This window comes from Pan paniscus, chromosome X (genome assembly GCF_029289425.2).
Source record: "Pan paniscus chromosome X, NHGRI_mPanPan1-v2.0_pri, whole genome shotgun sequence".
Taxonomy (NCBI): Eukaryota; Metazoa; Chordata; class Mammalia; order Primates; family Hominidae; genus Pan; species Pan paniscus.
The window spans coordinates 132,758,583-132,777,879 of record NC_073272.2 but is presented as its reverse complement, the minus strand read 5'-3'; the positions used below and the strand labels follow the sequence as shown (position 1 = coordinate 132,777,879).

The 19,297-nt window shown below is 40.1% G+C and overlaps 1 protein-coding gene across 1 annotated transcript in view; it reads left to right on the top strand.

Moving 5' to 3' along the window:
• The window catches only part of GPC4 (glypican 4), a 114,543-nt gene that overhangs the window by 63,041 nt on the left and 32,205 nt on the right, over positions 1-19,297 (top strand). Inside the window, exon 2 of the mRNA XM_003814499.6 lies at positions 13,134-13,292. Within this exon, the coding sequence (XP_003814547.1) occupies positions 13,134-13,292 (159 nt within the window). The remainder of the gene's footprint in view (positions 1-13,133; positions 13,293-19,297) is intronic.

Sequence of the window (19,297 nt, the reverse complement as noted above, 5' to 3'; positions counted from 1 at the left end):
TTAAAAGGAGATTTGAATGTTTAGTGACTTCTGATTTGTCAAACCAAGGAAATGAAACAGCATGTGTGTGGGAAGTCTTTGTTCTGCCGATTTTGCTTTGTTGACCAAGAAAGGCAGCAGAACTAGGTCCCCAAGGAGTTTTATTCACCCTTGCCTTGTCAGATTTTGCTCTGAGTTCGAGATAATGCCTTCAGTAGTTTTGGTTGTCTCAAAAATGGACATAGTATATATGGCAATGTATAGGTTATATCTGAGTGTGTGACTCTCTCCTACTTTGTCCAAAGGCACCTCCTATGGCACATCTGTTGAAGTTCCAAAGTGAGAAGAAACATGGGTTGAGTTGATTTGCCTGATTTAGCATCATCTCTCCTGTCTTTTGGACTTGAGTTGTTCCAAGATAAGATTAGAGGACCTTAGAGATCTTGTGGTGGGGAGGGGGTTGGAGGAATTCACATTATAGAGTAAGAAGGAGAGAGAAAAAGCCTAGAGAACAACAATAAAATCCATGTCTGTTCATCTTGTAATTTTCAAGAGGGCGGAGACCAAGCCATTTGTATTTTCTGCACTGATGGATGGCATCTGGCACATAAGAGTCACTTGATAAATACTGCATTAAGCACCAACAATGTTTTTGTGTTGCCAAATCGGGTCAAAGGTTAGTTTGGGAGAAGTGAATCAAATCTTTGACTTAGACTTGGGGAAAATGTTAGGGCAGAGTTCCATTCCCAGATAATCTCTTGCAGTGGTCTAGTTGAAGTAACTAGTTCACGAAGTGGTAAATATAGTGGATTTTCTAATCATAATGAATAAATCAAATGTAGTTAATTAACAGGTCTGATTGTAAAGGAAAGGTTCTGAAAGGTGAGATTGGAGAATCAAATGGTGTTAAGAAGCCACTAGGATAAGTCCCAGTCAGACCTGGGGTGCCTCACTAATAAAGGCAAGCTGGTAGAGTCTATAATAAAGGCTGAGGACATTGAAAACTTAAGCAAACTCAGTCTTCCAGGAAAGGCAACTTCGTTAAATAAGGGGAATCTGTGCTTTGCTAGTGACCTTGTGTTTCTCAGGTGGCTAATGCATATGTAGAGAATGGAAAACCATTGCACGTGATCTATTTAGGTTTTCAAAAAGCTTTCTTGGTGGCGGGGGGCAGTTGATGGGGGGGGGTTCACACCAAGCCAAGGAAACTCAAAGTAACTGGCACACCATGGAATTGTGGGACTGTTTCGTCAAATATTATGATTGACTTTGAGGCAGGAAACAAAGGGTAAGGGATAAACACAGGTAATTCTCTGAATAGCAACATAGTGGCTTTCACTCCAAAATTAGGACTGAGACAAGTTTTACTTAAAGCTCCAGGAGCTGACCTGGAAGAGGAAGTACACATTGAAATCTTTACATTTGTCAACAAAACTTTTCTAAATAACAAAGAGCCTATTAAATGGTAATAAATTGTAGGGCATGTGGCCCAGGTGCTAGGGCTTTAGATAATGGGTGAGGAGGAGTTTTTGTTTTTGTTTTGCTTTTACTGAAAATGGCATGCTTCATATTGCATAACATGCTGCTTGAAGACTTCATGGCCAGTTGCCAGGGTTGGGGAAACTCAGCCTTGCAAAACGATGGGGAGTATGAGGAGGGCTCTGCCCCTCCCTCATCTGCCCATTCCAAGGTTCAGAAGAATTTTTCTCTCATGTTATAAAATTAACCCCTGGTCAACTGTGGCTCATGTCCATATCCATAGGAACTGGGACTTATTAACAGTCCTTCAGTGCAGATCTGTATCAGAGTAAGCCGTAACTTAACTATGACCTTTAGCAAGAATTTTGTGGAAGTGGGTTTTAAAGGATGTAATTAAGCACAAACATTAAAAATGTAAATCTTACTTTCCTCTGCACCATTTTATTGATGCCTAGCTAGAATTTTGAGGAATGGTTTGCATGGATCACTGTTTTTTGTTTTTTGTTGTTGTTGTTTGTTTGTTTCGTTTTGTTTGCAGAATGAAACATTCCCCCCCCCCCCACTCCAAGGCTTGAGTGCAGTGGCTCACTACAGCCTCAGCCTCCTGGGCTCAGGCGATTCTCCCACCTCAGCCTCCCTGACTAGCTGGGACTACAGGTGTGCGCCACCATGCCTGGCTAATTTTTAAATTTTTTGTAGAGACACGGTCTCACTATGTTGCCCATGCTGATCTTGAATTCATGGGCTGAAGCGATCCTCCCACTTTGACCTCCCAAAGTGCTAGGATTACAGGCATGAGCCACTGTGCCCATCCCAGAATCATTTTTCTTTATGTGAGGAAGTGGACTTTGCCATTGGTGGGTTTACATAAAGGCTTTCTAGATAGCCATTTGGAGAAATATCTTTTGGAGAATTAATGATGAATGAATATGTTAATTCTTCTGGTATATTTTTTCTAGACAGTAAATTTACTGAAAACCTCTTACCACGCTGTATTTTGAGGGGAGAAATTTTGGGTATATTGTGAAAAGGAGGGTTAAGAGAAGCTAAAGACAGCTTTTACCTTCCCTTTTGTTTAAGCTGAAAGCAATTACTAAAAAAGAGAAAATAATTTGATGTTAAAAATTGTCATGACTCAGCCGAGTGCAGTGGCTCATGCCTGTAATCTCAGCACTTTGGGAGGCTGAGGGGGAGGATTGCATGAGCCAGGAGTTCGAGACCAGCCTGGGCAATGTAGTGAAACCCCATCTCTACAAAAAATACAAAAATTAACCGGGTGTGGTATCACATTCCTGTAGTCCCAGCTACTCGAGAGGCTGAGGTGGGAAGATCACTTGAGCCCAGGAGGTCGAGACTGCAGTGAGCTATGTTCACGCCACTGCGCTCCATCCTGGGTGACAAAGCGAGACCCTGTGTCTCAGCAACAACAACAAATTGTTATGACTCACACAATCCATGAAATGTATGTAAGAAGGCAGACTTTAATCATTCAATTAGAGCAAGTGTCTGAAATGTCTGATATCTGTGAGCCTCCCCACTCACCAACTGTATTTTCTTCTACACTTGCAGCAAATTCAGCTGTTAACCATTTCGGATATTCCTGTGAATTCTAAATGGCTGTGGCAGGCTATCTGAGAATGAGATTCACAGGATCTTCTTTAGAGATTATTTGGAAATAATATGGAAAATCATCTGCTGTTGGAAGTCAGTATTGATTCAGCCCCCAGGGGAGGAGGAAAGGGGTGTGTCTGATGTCTTCCTGAGGATACCTTCTTCCTTTTGCTTTCTCCGAGGTCTTCTGTGATGGTGTGCAGGAGACTGCCCACTGGGGCAGTCACTGGAGATGCAAAGAAAGGGCAAAGTGCTGGCGGCTAGCTCTCCCCTACTCTGGGAATCACCATGACCTTCCAAGCCAGGTCTGATCAGCTGTCTGAGAGATGGCCCTGCTAAGGCCTTGGTCTACCAGCTATTATGATGTGTGGCTTGGGGATACAGGTTCCAGAGGGAAAAAAAGTCCTCACAAATGGCGTTTTCTGTCTAGGCTGCTTTTTATTCATAGCTGAATGTATCACTGGGGCTCTAACAGACGTGATCAACCCTGGGAATCTCAGTCTCCATACAGTCTCTCATCTCACTCTCTGTAAAAAGAAAACCTCAGAGTTAGGGGAGTGGGAGTATGAGAAAAATTCACCAATAAAACAAGAAGGACTTTGAGGAGAGTTGTGGAAATCTTAATTTCATAGGCACTATGTAACAAACACCTTCAAAGTCTGTGTATTTGTTTTTCTCTTAAAGAGCTTGAAACTCACATGTGACTCCTTCATATCACTTGAATGAGTATGAAATCCATAGAGGCATTTGGAATCATTTATTTATCCCTAGGCCTTCTGTTAAATTATGAGCCTAGTGAAAATCATAATTGCTACCTAAGAGAAATTCTCAAACGATGCTACCAAGATATGTGCACCTGAATTATTGACAGAAAAGATCTCCTTTGTTAGTTGCAAAACAAGTAAGAGAGCTCCATCTTTTCCTGTCTGCTCCTTGCTATCCCGCAAGGTCCCCCAGCACACTTCTGTGAGCCTTTTATTAGCACTGCTTAGAAAGTATTTACAGGAGCCTCAGAATTTTTGGAGAGTTTTGGGTTAATCACTAGTAGTATTACTATTCCTTTTGAGTCCTGGAGGTAGTGGTTGTAAATGTGCAAAATAGATGCAGTTGCTTCAGCTGCTCAGAAGTGATGGCAACACAAGGTCAAAGTGTGCATTTCAGGCCATTCACTCAGTTTGGTTTGGTGTGCCTTAATAAACCTTTGGTATAGTTAAAATGGGGATCTAAGATTGTCAGATATTAACCTTGGTTGACAATTTGCTTATCGTTTGAAAAGCAATAAGAAGCCTTGGTTGATTTCTGTCTGGAGTGCAGTTTAAAGCTGTTATAAGCTCATTGAAATGAAGTGTAGAGTTTTAAAGTAGCAACCCTAACTCTTCCAACTACACTTACATAAAGTTATTCTTAGAAAAATATAATAAAACTGATTATTGAATGTATGTGTTTCTGACTGGCCTTCTCTATACTACCTTGCAGGATTAGTGGACCTAGAAATAATTGGCAGTCTTAAGCCCTCCAGAGCTATATTTTGGCAAGGTTTTGCAAAATGCTAACTGGCTGCATTTCTCCTACTGATTGGTAGGTGATCTCAAATCATACATCTGCATAATGACTGTAATTTACGTGCTTTGTTCTTAAGGTCAGATGACTCCAGGCTTTGGATGCGCATAGCACATTTTATGCAGTAATTTCACTCCTTTTTGGAAGGAGGGAGGATGGATTAATGTACACGTCCCCCCACCTCCCTGGAGTTATTAAAAACCTTTAGAGATTTTCTTTCTTTGTTCCCATGAAGCAGAGCATTGTATGTTCCTCATGGGGTCTTAGGTAGCTTAGAGGGGCTGGAGTTATATAGCAACCTGCGTTTTAGTTCACTTTGTGGCTACATGAATTTAGATCTAAGAAATGAACAGAAACTATTTTGGTAATGCTTTAGACCAACAGCAAGGAATTATTTTACGTTTAGAACAATAAAAATTAGAAAAAGAGTAAAGTAGCAATTGAGGGATTAGGAAAATTGCTCCAGCAAATAATAGCTTAATACAGCTCCCCAATATTAGAATTACATCAAGTATTTATATTTTTGAAAGCATGATGAAAGTTTTTCCCCGCTGGCCACATGTATTTATGCTTTTTAATTTGAAAGCCAAGACTTGCTTTTCTTAAAAAAAAAAAAAAAAAACTTCTAATAGAAGAGTTTTAGATTTACAGAAGTTGGGAAGATAGCACATAGACTTTCCTATATCTCACCCCCAGTATCCCGTTATTAACATCTTACATTAGGGTGGGTATATTTCTCATGATTGATGAACCAATATTGATGCATAATTATGAACTAAAGCCTACACTTAATTCTGATTTCCTGAGTTTTTTGGTAACTGTCTTATTGGGATATAGTTAATATAACAAATAATTCACCTATTTGAAGTGTACAGTGACTTTTAGTATATCTACAAGGTTGTACCTCCATCACCAAAATCAATTTTTCATCACCCCCGAGAGAAACCCCGTACCTTTTAGCTGGCATCCTCACTTTCATTCTTTCCCCTCTCCCCCAGCCCTGGGCAACCAAGAATCTACATTCTATCTCTAGATTTGCTTATGCTGGACATTTTATATAAATGTGGATTTTTTTCACTTAGCAGTGTTTTTGAGATTCATCCATGTTGTAACATGTATCCGAATTTCCTTCCTTCCAATGGCTGAGTAATATTCTATTTACAGATACAGTAGACCACATTTTGTTTATCCATTCATTTGCTGATGGAAATTTGGCTATTATGAATAATGCTGCTATGAACATTTGCATACAACTTTTTGTTTGATTTCCTTAGTTTTTTTCCCCACAATGTACTTATTCTGTTCCAGGATCCCATCCAGGATATCACATTATATTTCCTCATCATGTCTCCTTAAGCTCCTGTGGCTTCGCTTTTGATGGCCCTTTGAATCCCTTGGTTGATGGCTTGGTCACCATCAGTTCACCATCACATATGCATGCCGTTCAGCTCCTTGATGTGCCCTATTTCCACATCTTTCTGAACTAGCTAGAAAAGAAAAGTTTGTTAAAAGAAAAACTTTGGACATGAGGCAGGAGAATAGGGTCTGGAGGCAGGGAACCTGAGGCTGATTGATGCTGACTTCCTATAACTAAATTGAAAGGAAAACCCCAACTTTCCACGCTTAAGTGACAAAAGGACCAGAGGCTACTTCCTTTGCAACACCATGCCCCGCCCCGCCTTCCCCCTTTTTCTGCATGGCAGGAGGAAAATTGAAAGTACCTCTGATTGGTTGCTTTCCCAATCAGACATTTGCATAGGAGTGTAACTTTGTAACTTCATTTTAGCCTCTGATTGCAGGCCACTACTTCATTTGCATGGGGTAAACACCAAGTGGCCAATCGAAACCTCTAGGGGGTATTTGGACCCCAGAAGATTCTGTAACTGGGGCCCATGAGCCACTGCTTGGGTGGCTCCCACCCTGTGGAGTGTACTTTAATTTTCTGTAAATCTCTGCTTTTGTTGTTTCATTCTTTCCTTGCTTTGCTGTGCATTTTGTCCAATTCTTTGTTCAAAACACCAAGAACCTGGACAACTTGCAGTCAAGACCCTCTACTGGTAACAGACAAATTAATTTTAACAGAATTTAACTGAGCAAAGAATGATTTGCAAATTGATCACCCCTCCCCACAACCAGAATATGTTCAGAGGGATTCCAGTACTGCCATGTAGTTGGAGAGGATTTATGGACAGAAAAGGAAAAGTGACGTACAGGAAACGGAAGTGAGGTACAGAAACAGCTGAGTTGGTTACAGCTCTGATTTCCTTATTTGAACATGGTTTGAACCGTTGGCCACCTGTGATTGGTGCAAGAGCAAGTTACAGTCTGTTTACACACCCAGTTTAGGTTACAGTTCACTGTGTACGGGGAAACCTTTAAACCAAACTTTAAATGTGTAAGGAGGCAGCTTTAGGCTGAACTTAACAAGGTGCTGCTTTTCTGGCCCCCCTCCCTCACCTAGTACAAGTTGTCAGAAATGGTTCTTAACACGAAACTTCAGTAGCTTATCAGAGCATAAGAGATGTTCATTTCTTTCTTTGTTTTGCAATTGTACTGTCTTACATTTACATAATGCCTCCTTGTTTTCAAAGGGCTTTTTTCGTTTTAAGGTTCCAGTGGATAACTGACTTTCCCAAGAGTCTTTACCAAAAGCTTCCCAATCATGTAGAGCTGGGCTTCAAACCCATATTCCTGACTTCTAGATAAAACTTAATTATCCCTAGACTGCTGCTGTTATCTCTGCAGAATAAAAGAACCAAGTAGTTTTAAATATTTGGAACCTTTTAAATTCACTCCTTAAAAAAACCCCTTGTAAAGAGCTAAGTTTTCTTCATAACTCAAGTGAGGCACTCTTCAAGAAAGGCCAATGCAAAATCATAGTCTCTTATGTTTGCAGTTTTCATAGTGCTTTCCAGTCTGTTCTTCTCAAATGTTCCTCACTGCGGTCCTTACCCTTAAGGAACAGTTTGTCTCTCTTATTTACCATAGGCATTTGGTTGCTTTATTGGTAAAATTAGTCCGAGTACCAAGAGTGTCTGCCTTAAAAATCCCACTGGTGCAGGCAAAGCCTGGGTTCTCTACCAGTGTCTTGCAATGTTTTCTGGCTCTGTTTTCTCCATTTAGGACACTGGGGGAGTAAACACTAGAGATTTTCTTTATTTCCCGCAGGTACAGAAAGAAAGCTGACCCCTAAGTGGTAACTACCGGTATTCCTCTATTACTGCCCCACCTCCCAAAAAAGTGGGGAGAATTGGAGAGACACTTTCTTGGCATCTAGTTGGATTTCTAAATGTATTTTCTGAGAGAGATATAGAAAATGGTTGTTAGACATAGTTGAAAATAGTCGCCGGGCGTGGTGGCTCACACCTGTAATCCCAGCACTTTGGGAGGCTGAGGCGGGCAGATTACCTGAGGTTGGGAGTTTGAGGCCAGCCTGACCAATAGGGAGAAACCCTGTCTCTACTAAAAATAAAAAATCAGCCGGGTGTGGTGGCGCATGCCTGTAATCCTAGCTACTCAAGAGGCTGAGGCAGGAGAATTGCTTGAACCCGGGAGGCAGAGGTTGCGGTGAGCTGAGATCGCGCCATTGCACTCCAGCCTGGGCAACAGGAGCGAAACTCCATCAAAAAAAAAAAAAAAAAAAAAAAAAGAAAGAAAGAAAGAAAATAAAGAAAGAAAAAGAAAGAAAGAAAGAGAAAATAGTCAAGTTAGTAGTAAATAAGCTGAGGGCTGGCCTGAGAACCTATCTACCATTTATAACATTTTCTATGGGAAGCTGAGTTATGAGCAACTGAAAATAAACTAACATTAGCCGCACCCCATTTGTACATCAGAGGCAGCCTTTGGTGAGAGGAGTAAATGAGATAAAATGAGAAAGCACAGTTTCACAGATTGCCTCAGAGCGCTGTTAAATGATGGAATAGATTCCTCATATTCAATGCCTACTTCTTTAACCATTGATTTGAAGTGCCTCAAAAAAAAAGAACCAATACACACTCAGCAGGATTGAGAGTAATTTATTGTGATTGTCTTTGTTCAGCTTTGAAAACTAAGGCATTGATATTAAGACTAAAGAGAAATTACATAGAGCTGGTGTGATTGAAAAAAGTTTGGCTCTTTCGAGTGATTTTTTTTGTTTTGTTTTTAATGCCAGAGAGTTAAGCTTTAAAAGCACGCTTCATTGAATCCCATCCAAGCCTCCTAGGACAGGGCTGGGGGACCTTTTTTCTATTGAGGGCCACTGACCCACAAAGAAAAAAACTAATCAAGGGCCATGTACAAAAAGCAACTTAATTTAGGTGCTTCCTTGGAAAACCATAAAGCATTGAATTCACCTGCTTTTTAAATTAAGAACAAGGAATTCTCAACAAGTACAACAAATAAAAAAACCCTTCAGTTTCATATTATGCACCACTTAAGAGGTGGGGTGGGATAAGATAGAACTACATGGTTAGAGTGAAAAGAGAGTGGAAAGCAGACAGGAGAGTCTTAATGGACTAGAAGCGATACATGAAGAAGAAACTGTATGTCAAGAGTCATGGAAGCAGGAGATTGAATTAGGGAAATAGGGGAGAGAAATGGCAGTTGTAGATCATAATCTACTATTCACTAAGGTAGTAGACTAACTGGTCAACTGCTATACTCAGCTGTTCCACAGCTGGAATTCAGAAGCCTTTCTGACAACAATTCTTAAGGAAGGGTCTGAATCACCTAGAGCCCTTGTTAAAAAGTGCAAGTGTCCAATGCTACCCCCACAGTGGCTGTCTACCTGTCCCATCTTTATTCTGTTGTCCTCGTGTTCAGCTCTCTCAGCCTAAAGGAAAAATTGTGGCATCTTTCTTCAGTGAGAAGAATATAAGATCACCGGGCTTAGAAAGGAAATCTCCAGAAAGAAAAGATTTCTCACTCAGGCACAGCATTTTAGAAGCAGTCTCAAACACATAAGACAGAATGCCTTTCAAATAATATGCACGCCCTAGCCTTCAAAATAAACCATTTTGGGTGCTTAAAGTAGAAATATTCAAGTTAAAAAAAAAAACTTAATTAGTTGCTCAAGTCTTCAAAGATTTTTTACCAGAACATGGAGCTATAATTTCATTTTCAACTGTACCCAGACTTGTCCTCCTTTTCCTCCCTGTGCTTCTCATTAGCACTAACTAGTTGTGGCACCGAATCCCCAGTAGCCCAAGAATGTCTTGGGGTTTAATTCACAAGTGTGTCTTGGACTACGTGTGTCACAGGGCTTTTGGCAAGAATGTCAAATTACATTTTCAAGTAACGCTTTTTAGAAATGCAGACAGGATAAGTGGTGCATTCGGGGCTATATGGCCCAAAGTATGAACTTTGCACTGAGGGGCAGACGACTTTGCCAGCAGAAACATTAGCCAAGTATCTACCCTGTTGTTGTCCTTTACATAAGGCAAGCCTTTCACCATTAGACAAAATCTTCCCGGAAAGATCTCTCTGAGATGAAAGTGCACTATTTTTTTCTTTTTAAAATTAGATATTGCAGGCCGGGCATGGTGGCTCGCGCCTGTAATCCCAGCACTTTGGGAGGCCGAGGCAGGTGGATCACCTGAGGTCAGGAGTTCGAGACCAGCCTAGCCAACATGGTGAAACCCTGTCTCTACTAAAAGTACAAAAATTAGCCAGGCATGGTGGCGCACGCCTGTAATCCCAGTTACTTGGGAGGCTGAGGCACGAGAATCCCTTGAACCCAGGAGGCGGAGGTTGCATTGAGCCAAGATCACGACACTGCACTCCAGCCTGGGCAGTAGAGTGAGACTCTGTCTCAAAAAAAAAAAAAAAAAAATAGTGCCAAAACAAAGATGTGCCCCAGTGTTCCAGTATCAGCAAGTCTCGATAAGGTTCTGCTTGAAGGTCACTGGTGGAGATGAGATGGGTGGAGTGCATGGGCCACTCTGGGCCTTTTATGTGTGGCAGTGTAAATGGTGCCATCCACTCGGACCAGGTTACTAGGAAAACTTTTATTGCTGCTACCCGTTTTTGAAGGGTGTATCCTTAGTATAAATTCCCTGTGGGTGAGTTTAAACCTGTCAACATCTAGCACCTTCTTCAACAGAGAAAATTATTATTTCCTGCTGTCTCTTAGTATTTTCTTGCTTTGAGGTGTATGTGTGTGTGTATGCATGTGTTTGTGCATGTACCCATGTACACTGGGGGCAGGGAAAAATGATGGGTACTTTTCTGTGAACTTAGAAACCTATTTTGATAGGATCCAGTAAGTGAACCTTTATTAGGTGTGAACCCTGTTAACATTAGGTGAGTATAGTTTATTTTCCAAACTGACAAGTTATTTTGCCTTGAAAATTCATGCATACCACAATGGAATCTTTGCAGGTGCTTGAAAAAACAGCCTATCCTATGATGAATTTTAGCTTATAGCAATCTTTAAAAATTTTATTTAAAGTCTTTATTATGAAGTAATTCATTTAAATCACCCTATGTGGGTTCTCATTCTGAGCATTCCAATTCATTTTCTACAAGGGGTATGAGTATAATATGTATTATTTAATATAGTGACAGCACTGTACTATTTGGGGGCCTTCATATTGTTTTATGTGTTAAGATTGTAATGGAGGGAACCCTTACCTCAACCCTGAAACCAGGAGACAACTGAATCTTTCTGTGTTAATTATGTGTCCCAGTACCGAAGGCCTGCTGTGAACTTGTTAAGCCAGTGAAGAGGGAGTTTTGTTTTTGGTTGTAACAAAGGTGTTTCCATAAAACCGAGCCTTAGCAACCCCTCTTCTGTCACTAATGAGATCTAAGATATTTTGCAGACTCACAGCTCTAAACTTGATTACACAACCTTTTTTTTTCCCTTTTTTTTCTGTTAGTAGAATTATTTATTGACCAAGGTTTTCAGAAATGCCAAAATAAACTTTTAGCAGTTTCTGTATGAGGAAGTTATTTGAAGATTGTTGCTCTTTCTGCCTTCCTTACATGGTCCTTTAATGCTGCATACTCCCCTTTTTTGGGGGCAGTAACATTCTCCCTACTTTTTAACTGCCAGGAAGGAAGAATGATCGGGAACATATATGATTATATAATTATTTGCATATGTGCAGTTGACAATCTAGTGTTAGTCAAATAAATTGCCAGCTCAATTTTATCTGAAATACCCTGCTACCCTAAAGCTGCTTTGATATCTCCATTAGGTGAAGCCCTATTTCCTGTAAGTACACATGGCCAAGAAGCAGCAATGGCCAGCTCATGGACCATTTCATTTTCCATGATTAGTGTTGTTTGAATGATTAGCTTTTAATTCCCCATCCCTTTGTTGATTGGTCACACTTACCATTGACAGGTTCACATGTCTTCAGTATACTCATTCCTGAGTTCCTCAGATCATCTCTCTTTTCAGACCCCTTTTGACTTGCATAGAACATGGACAGCAATAGCAGAAGGAACAGTGAAAGTCAATCCTTGTAAACGTGTACAAAATTATACCACACCAATTAATATTGGAGAGACTGAAGTGATAGTAGCTAGTGGGGTTTATTTTTGAGTGGCATTGCATCTTGTGGTCATTATAAGAGAAGAGACATCGTCTCTTCAAAGCACAATTTTGTTCTGTGACAGAGGAGAACAAGCAGGGGAACTCTGGGGCCTATAGAAAAACCCCCCCGCCCAACCCTCACCTCCAAACTGCAAGCCAAATGCAGTTGGTATAAGGGAGGGAGATACTTCGTGGGTTGGGTTGCTGTGGAGTGATGTGTCTTTGACATTTTCCTTGACTCTTGGGGCTGCATCACTACATAAAGGTGTTTATTGGAAGTTGTTGGTCTATACTGAGATGATGCTACATACACAGAATCATAGGGTAGATATAGTCTCTGACATCTGCACAGAATACATTGGATAAAAAAAATCTTAAACTCAAGGATTGAGGATTACCATCACCCCTTTGTGATTTATCATAGGCTCAGATTATCCAGCATAAACCCCTATAGTTTCCTCTTTGCTGGCAACCCTTGAAATGCACAAATCCCTTTGTTTCCCCACAGTATAACTATTGCACATGTATTTGCTCAGTTTTTGGCTGTTGTCACATATTTTATAAATCATTCGTCATTAAGGACAGTCTCTCTTGGAGTGTAAACTCCCAAATCTGGAAAAACTGTGTCTCGTTTGCATGACTTCTGCAGTATTTAGCATAGAATATGAGAATCTCTGGGAATTTATAAAAGAGACTTTAGTTGACACGGAATATTATATTGTTTATTGACTACACCAGTTTTCCTGTTGGTTTAGCCATCTCTCTGATTGGAAAGTTCTTTTGCTTTTTGGAGAGGGCTTTATTATTTTATTTTCTCAAAAAGGGAATGAATATTTTTAGACTTCCTGGAACTTGTTAGATACACATGATGCCTGGGCCTTTGCAGGAGCCTCACAGGTTGAAATGAACCTAAATCAAACCCTTCCCTCTTGGACTTCATGAATGATGATAGACATTGACTGTCCTACTTTTTATCTTGCAGGTGATCATTTGAAGATCTGTCCCCAGGGTTCTACCTGCTGCTCTCAAGAGATGGAGGAGAAGTACAGCCTGCAAAGTAAAGATGATTTCAAAAGTGTGGTCAGCGAACAGTGCAATCATTTGCAAGCTGTCTTTGCTTCACGTTACAAGAAGTTTGATGGTATGTTATTCAAGTCATATGTAAGAACTGGCAGTTAGGTCTGTACTGTAGCTTTTTCACAGCTCCTCTGCTCCCTCAGTGCTTAAGTTTTCTCCCAAGATATTGTCCTTGTTGGATACCAGAGACGAGTTTACCCTGTAGCTTTATGGCTAGAATACTTCCGGATGCACTGGAATCTGTATGGTAGGCATTATGGAAATATGGTCACAAGGAGCCAAAAAATAGATTAGTTTAACTTAAATGCTTTGATTTATTTTCTTGGGTGAACACAGAATAGTGTTGTTGACGCAAGTCCCTTTAAAAAAAAAAAAAGACCTCATAATAAAAAGCAGGCATCTGAAAACTGTCTTAGTCAAAATAAAGAGAATTTACAGATGCTGGACTTCAAATTAAATTTCAAAATGGATCCCCAAAGACAACTAGAATTCCTAAAAGTTTTGCAGAACACAGGCAGGATTAAAGTTCTTGAGTTTCCATGCAGCAGAGACCCAAAAGTAGCCATTTTACTATAGTCTTCATTAAGCTGGGCTCCATCCAACCTCACATTAGCTGAAGCTCTGGCATAGTCTTTCCATGTAAAAGCCACGACAGAACCCATTCGAATCACCTATGCCAGACGTGGCTTCTTACAGGCACACTTTATCTTAATATTGAAGAAATAGCCAATATGAGCCAATTGAGAGTGTACTTTGATCCTATCTGAACAATGGTACAGATAACAGACTTTAAAAAATAGAATATGGAGTCCAAAACACCTCAGGATTCTTTTTCCTGGTGCTGTTCACTCAGTTTGAAGATTTTTATGAAGTAGATTTAGTTTTAAGAGGATTGATTTCCTTTGTGCCTGTTTTAAAGGCCATTCTAATTACATAGTACCTTTGAAGCATGCTTTTCTTGACATTATGTGTGGTGAAGAAGTACAAGACAAATTTTCTAGATATGAAATGTCTTTGAGTATTTCTGCAAAGGGCTTGTTACCATGGTGAGAAAGTTAGACTAAATTAGATTTGATACAGCTGATAAGGCAGTCCTCAGTTAAAGAACAGGCTGTATTTCAAATGTTGGCTTTGAGATGTGTTATTTCAAACTTATAACCAATTTAATAAGTGTTAGGTTCCCAGGTGAGACCACAAAAGCATATTTAATCTATAATGTAGTTGAACTAAAACACTGTCTATGTAGTATGCCGTTGATCCTACCCATTTTTTCAAACACGCTATGTGCAAAATTATGTCTTAGTTCTATCACCTTTCCCTGGATGAATGGGAACAATTTATATATCTATATATCCTTCTTATTACCCATATCCCCCTACATATATGCTGTAGCTGTTAAAAGTATTTAACAATATGTTAATACCATGTGAAAATGGGTGTTATTGGCAAAATCTATCATTAGACCTCCTCTGTCTCTCCTGATCACTGAATTATTATTATTGAAAAGAATGGTGTTTTCTTGACCATGGCATTTCTCATTCAAGATAATAACCTAAGCCTTTTCTTTTACTTTGGGGAGAAAACTTAGAAAGCTAATTAAATGGTCATTTTTGAAAACTTAAGATGTTGATATTTAAAAATCACCACTTAGGGGCTTCATAATGGAATTTAGAAGGAAAAAAAATCTGCTCTTTAGAAATGACTCTCCCGTTGGCAGCACAATGTAGTGGAGATAAAGTTGTTTCCAAGTTCCAAGGCCTTCTACTGCAAGTCACCTCATTTCTTGTTAGACTTGTATCTTCCTGGCAGGGAGCCCACAGTCATTGCCTATGGGCCTACTGGTTTAGCTATTCTTTTCCCTTCTCGCTCCCCATGGTTTTATAGCACTACTATGATTCCAATGTGTAGTGTTTTGTTGTTGTTGTTGTTTTCTTCTTAAACCATACAGAGAAACTTTATCAGTAAGTGTTAACATGTGTTTTTTAAAAAGGATAGAAAGTTTTTCTTGCTCTTCCCTACCAGGCTTCACATTCAATAAATATGTTAACACTGTGCCTTGATCAGTTTCAAAACTTTAATGATTATGAAACTCCAGTGTTTTTTCTGACTTCAAATTAAAATATGGCATAGGCTGGGCATGGTGGTTCATGCCTGTAATCCCAGCACTTTGGGAGGCCACGGCGGGCAGATTGCTTGAGCCCAGGAGTTCGAGACCAGCCTGAGCAATGTGGTGAAACCCTGTCTCTACTAAAATTATGAAAATTAGCCAGGAGTGGTGGTGTGCGCCTATGGTCCCAGCTACTTGAGAGGTTGAGGTGAGAGGATCACTTGAACCTGGGAGTTCAAGGCTGCAGTGAGCCAAGATCGCGCCACTGCACTCCAGCCTAGGCAACAGAACAAGACCCTGTCTCAAAACAAATAAATAAAAGAATATAATATAACATAAAATATGGCATAGACAATAAAGTTAGGGAACATAGATACAAGGTTTTTTTTTAATGGGTAGTAGCTGAAATGTACTTGATCTGGAGATCAATATACTGGAATGCTGGAATACTGGAATGCCAGAATACTTTGCACATTTTCTCCATGTTAGGTTACAGAAAGAATGAGATAATTTTATATGGTAAAACCTTAGTTGACTGGTACCCACCAAATCATAGTCCCCTAGTGGGTGCTGCATTGATTGATTAATTTTTTGTTTGTTTGTTTTGAGATGGAGCCTTGCTCTGTTGTCCAGGCTGGAGTGCAGTGGCGCAATCTCGGCTCACTGCAACCTCTGCCTCCTGGGTTCAAGCGAGTCTCCTGTCTCAGCCTCCCAAGTAGCGGGGATTACAGGCACACACCACCACGCCCAGCTAATTTTTGTATTTTTAGTAGAGACGGGGTTTCACCATGTTGGCCAGGCTAGTCTCGAACTCCTGACCTCAGGTGATCCGCCCACCTCAGCCTCCCAAAGTGCTGGGATTACAGGCATGAGCCACCGCGCCTGGCGATGATTGACTAATTTTTAAGGCTGTCAATTAGGACTTGCCAGTAATTCTCAATGCCTGCCGATCCAAGGGCATTGATTAACAGGCTATAGGATATGTCTTGACTCTCAGAAATTCAAGGGTGGATGCTTTGGTCAAAGAATTATCCAAACTATTATAATAGCTAAGCCCTGGCTCTTGGTGTGAATTGAAGAGAGAAATTTGGGCAGACTAAAAAGATGGTGGTAGGGAACCAAGATGGAGCAGTGAAGTTGCACAGAGACAGCTGGGGACATATAGTAAGGAAATAGTAAAAGGACACATGGAAATATTATGGGTCAGGCAACTTCAAGGGAGTACCTTTTGTCATCTGCAAGCTTACAGTGTAAATTCAAAGTGGTGACCTTGACCCCAGACAACTTTGTCTATCATCAAAACCTGTCTATGTCTATGAGATACCACTTCTTTCTAAGGTAGAAATAATTACTTTTAAAGTAATTATTGAAAAAAAAAAACTTTTCAACAAAAATAAAGTTTGGGGGCTTGTAGAGAGTTAGCCTTCTGTTACCGGAAATCATCTCATTATCCCAGTTTTCCATCATTCTTCCTCAATTGACCCTGGTCAGGGTTCTAGTGCCAGTTCTGACATTTTTATAGTCATTGGATTTGAGAGATGAGTCTCTTCTCCAGTTCCCTTACCTCTACGGCCCTTTTTTATTCTGTACTTTTAATTTTCTATCGTTTGCACATCTCAAGAGACTGTACGGTCTATATCAGTTTTTAAGATATAAACTCGTGTGTGTGTGTGTGTGTGTGTGTGTGTGTGTGTGTGTGTGTGTGTGTGTGTGTGTGTGTTCGGATTTGGGTGACGTACAAGAGAACACTTCCTCCCCCTCAAAAACTATCAGATTTCTTATATTTTAAATCTATATCACTGAGTTTAAAGACTGGCCTCTGTGTTTTTCTATGCTGTCATTTTTTAAACCCACTTTTTAACTTAGGATGTTTAATACCAGAAATCTGTATTCTGCTGGAGACATAGAGCCACATTGTGGTAGTGACAGAGCTAGCTGCTCCCCCTCTTGGCCAATTCTGGGAATTTTTTGATAGTAGAGCTGCTAATTAACTTAGCTGAATCAGTCATCTCATGAATATGCTAATCACATACTTAATTCAGGAGGGAGTTAGGGAAAATTGCTTGGCAAAGGGAATAGAAATAGAAGTGGGGCATAATCCGTGTTTTGGGACCACAGCATAAAGACCCGCCCCCAAATGCCTGGCATTTTGTGAGAAAATAGTTGTTTTTAAAAGAAGCATAGTTAAAATCCCAAATAGGTTAAGGTGATTACAGCTGCCATGTTAAATGTATTTCTGAATTACATAGTAAAAATGATGTTATAGCTATGAAGTAATGTCATTGCTACATAACTGCCTGTATCAAACTGTAGATATTCTGCATGTTTAAATAACTAAGGAAATGGATGTTGTCTGATGCTAGTCTATTGGGAAAACTCCTTTAATTTGTCATTTTCAGAGCAAATTTAATAACTTTGGATGGGAGGCAGTGCACAGTGAATTATCATCCTAGTTCTGCAGTGAACCCACTGTGACTGTGACCTGGGGCAATTAAATGAGTCTCAGTTTTCCCGTCCATAAAATGAGGGGGTTGAGCTAGATGCTCTCTAAAACCCTTTCAATTCTACCAATTCTGTGAATCTTTTAAACATGTGACGAGACCAGCTGCTTTAGTGAAAGGCCTTACAAGATGTTAATTAGCCGTCTGTATGGTACCCTCTATTTTCCCTCTATCATTTTTTAACTCTCAGCTACTTTCACCAGGTCTTTGAAAAACCCTCCCATGAGCCTGAAGCTTGTTAACTTGAATAATAGTAGAAATTTTCTGAATTAGCTTAAAATGCACACAAAAGAAATAATTGTCTGTCCCATCTATCTGCATGGGCCAAGTGTAAACCAAGCAGTTACCCTTCCCTTAAGCCCTAAGGCCCCTTGTTTCCTATCACTTCACAGAGGCAGGGCACGAAGCACTCTTCAGACTTAGCAGAATCTGTATTTTAATCACTAACTGCAAATTTTCTGTAGTTCATATTAGCCATTAACCAGTGCAGAGGCTCAGTGAGTAGGAAGCATTAAAATTTATATGCCCGTGAAAGGCATGACCTCAGTGGAAGCGAGCTATCTGCTCACCTTAAAAGACAAATATGTCCAGATAAGCTTCATGGCCATTGACTAAGCTGAAATTTCTGGAATTTTCCTGACCCCTGATTTTAACTATTTTCTACCTATATAGATAATTGTCGTTTATATAGCCACACTTACTAAAGATCCCCTGAGAGGGTTTTACATTGGAAAAAGTCTAAAACATCCTCAAAGTAAGTGTGTCATAGATATGCATAGCATAATATACAACATTGATTGGTTTTTAATCCTCACCTCACATTTCATTAAGACATTAAAAAAATCATTGCTTTCTAAAACCTCTGCTATAGTACAGCGGGCAACATTTCATAGGCTGAGTAGCCTCGAAAGTACGGAGAAAGACATGAGGCCTTCTGGCCTTCCTGCAAATGCAGTGTTTCTTCCAGATTATGCCAGTGGTCTCCGATTTAGTTTGAAAGCACTGCTACTCTTTCCTTTATGATTCTATTTTCTTTTCTTTCCATATGAAAGAGACTAAAAAGCCAGCTACTTTTGCTAATTCTTTTGTAATCTCTCTGTGAAACTTGACCAGAATGAGCCACTGCCAGCTTACTGTAATCAAATCAAAAGCTCAGACAAAATGCACACATTTCTCTATTGACAAAGGTTTTCTGCCTTTTGAGTTGTTATCTGAAGTGTGACCAATTGTGACTTTAGCATTGGCTATCTCATCGGATTGAAAATGCATGTGCAGCTTTACGAGCCCAAAGCACTTTAACTTTGGGCCTCTCCTCTTAGCTTTGACTTCTTCAGAAGGCATGACATCAGCAAGAAGCAATGGATCTGTCTGGAGGGAAGTAAATACATAGAAGAGCTTCAAATGAACTGCTTTTATCAACTCTGTTGGTTCATTGCTCTTTGGGCCTGAGAGTTTGGAATG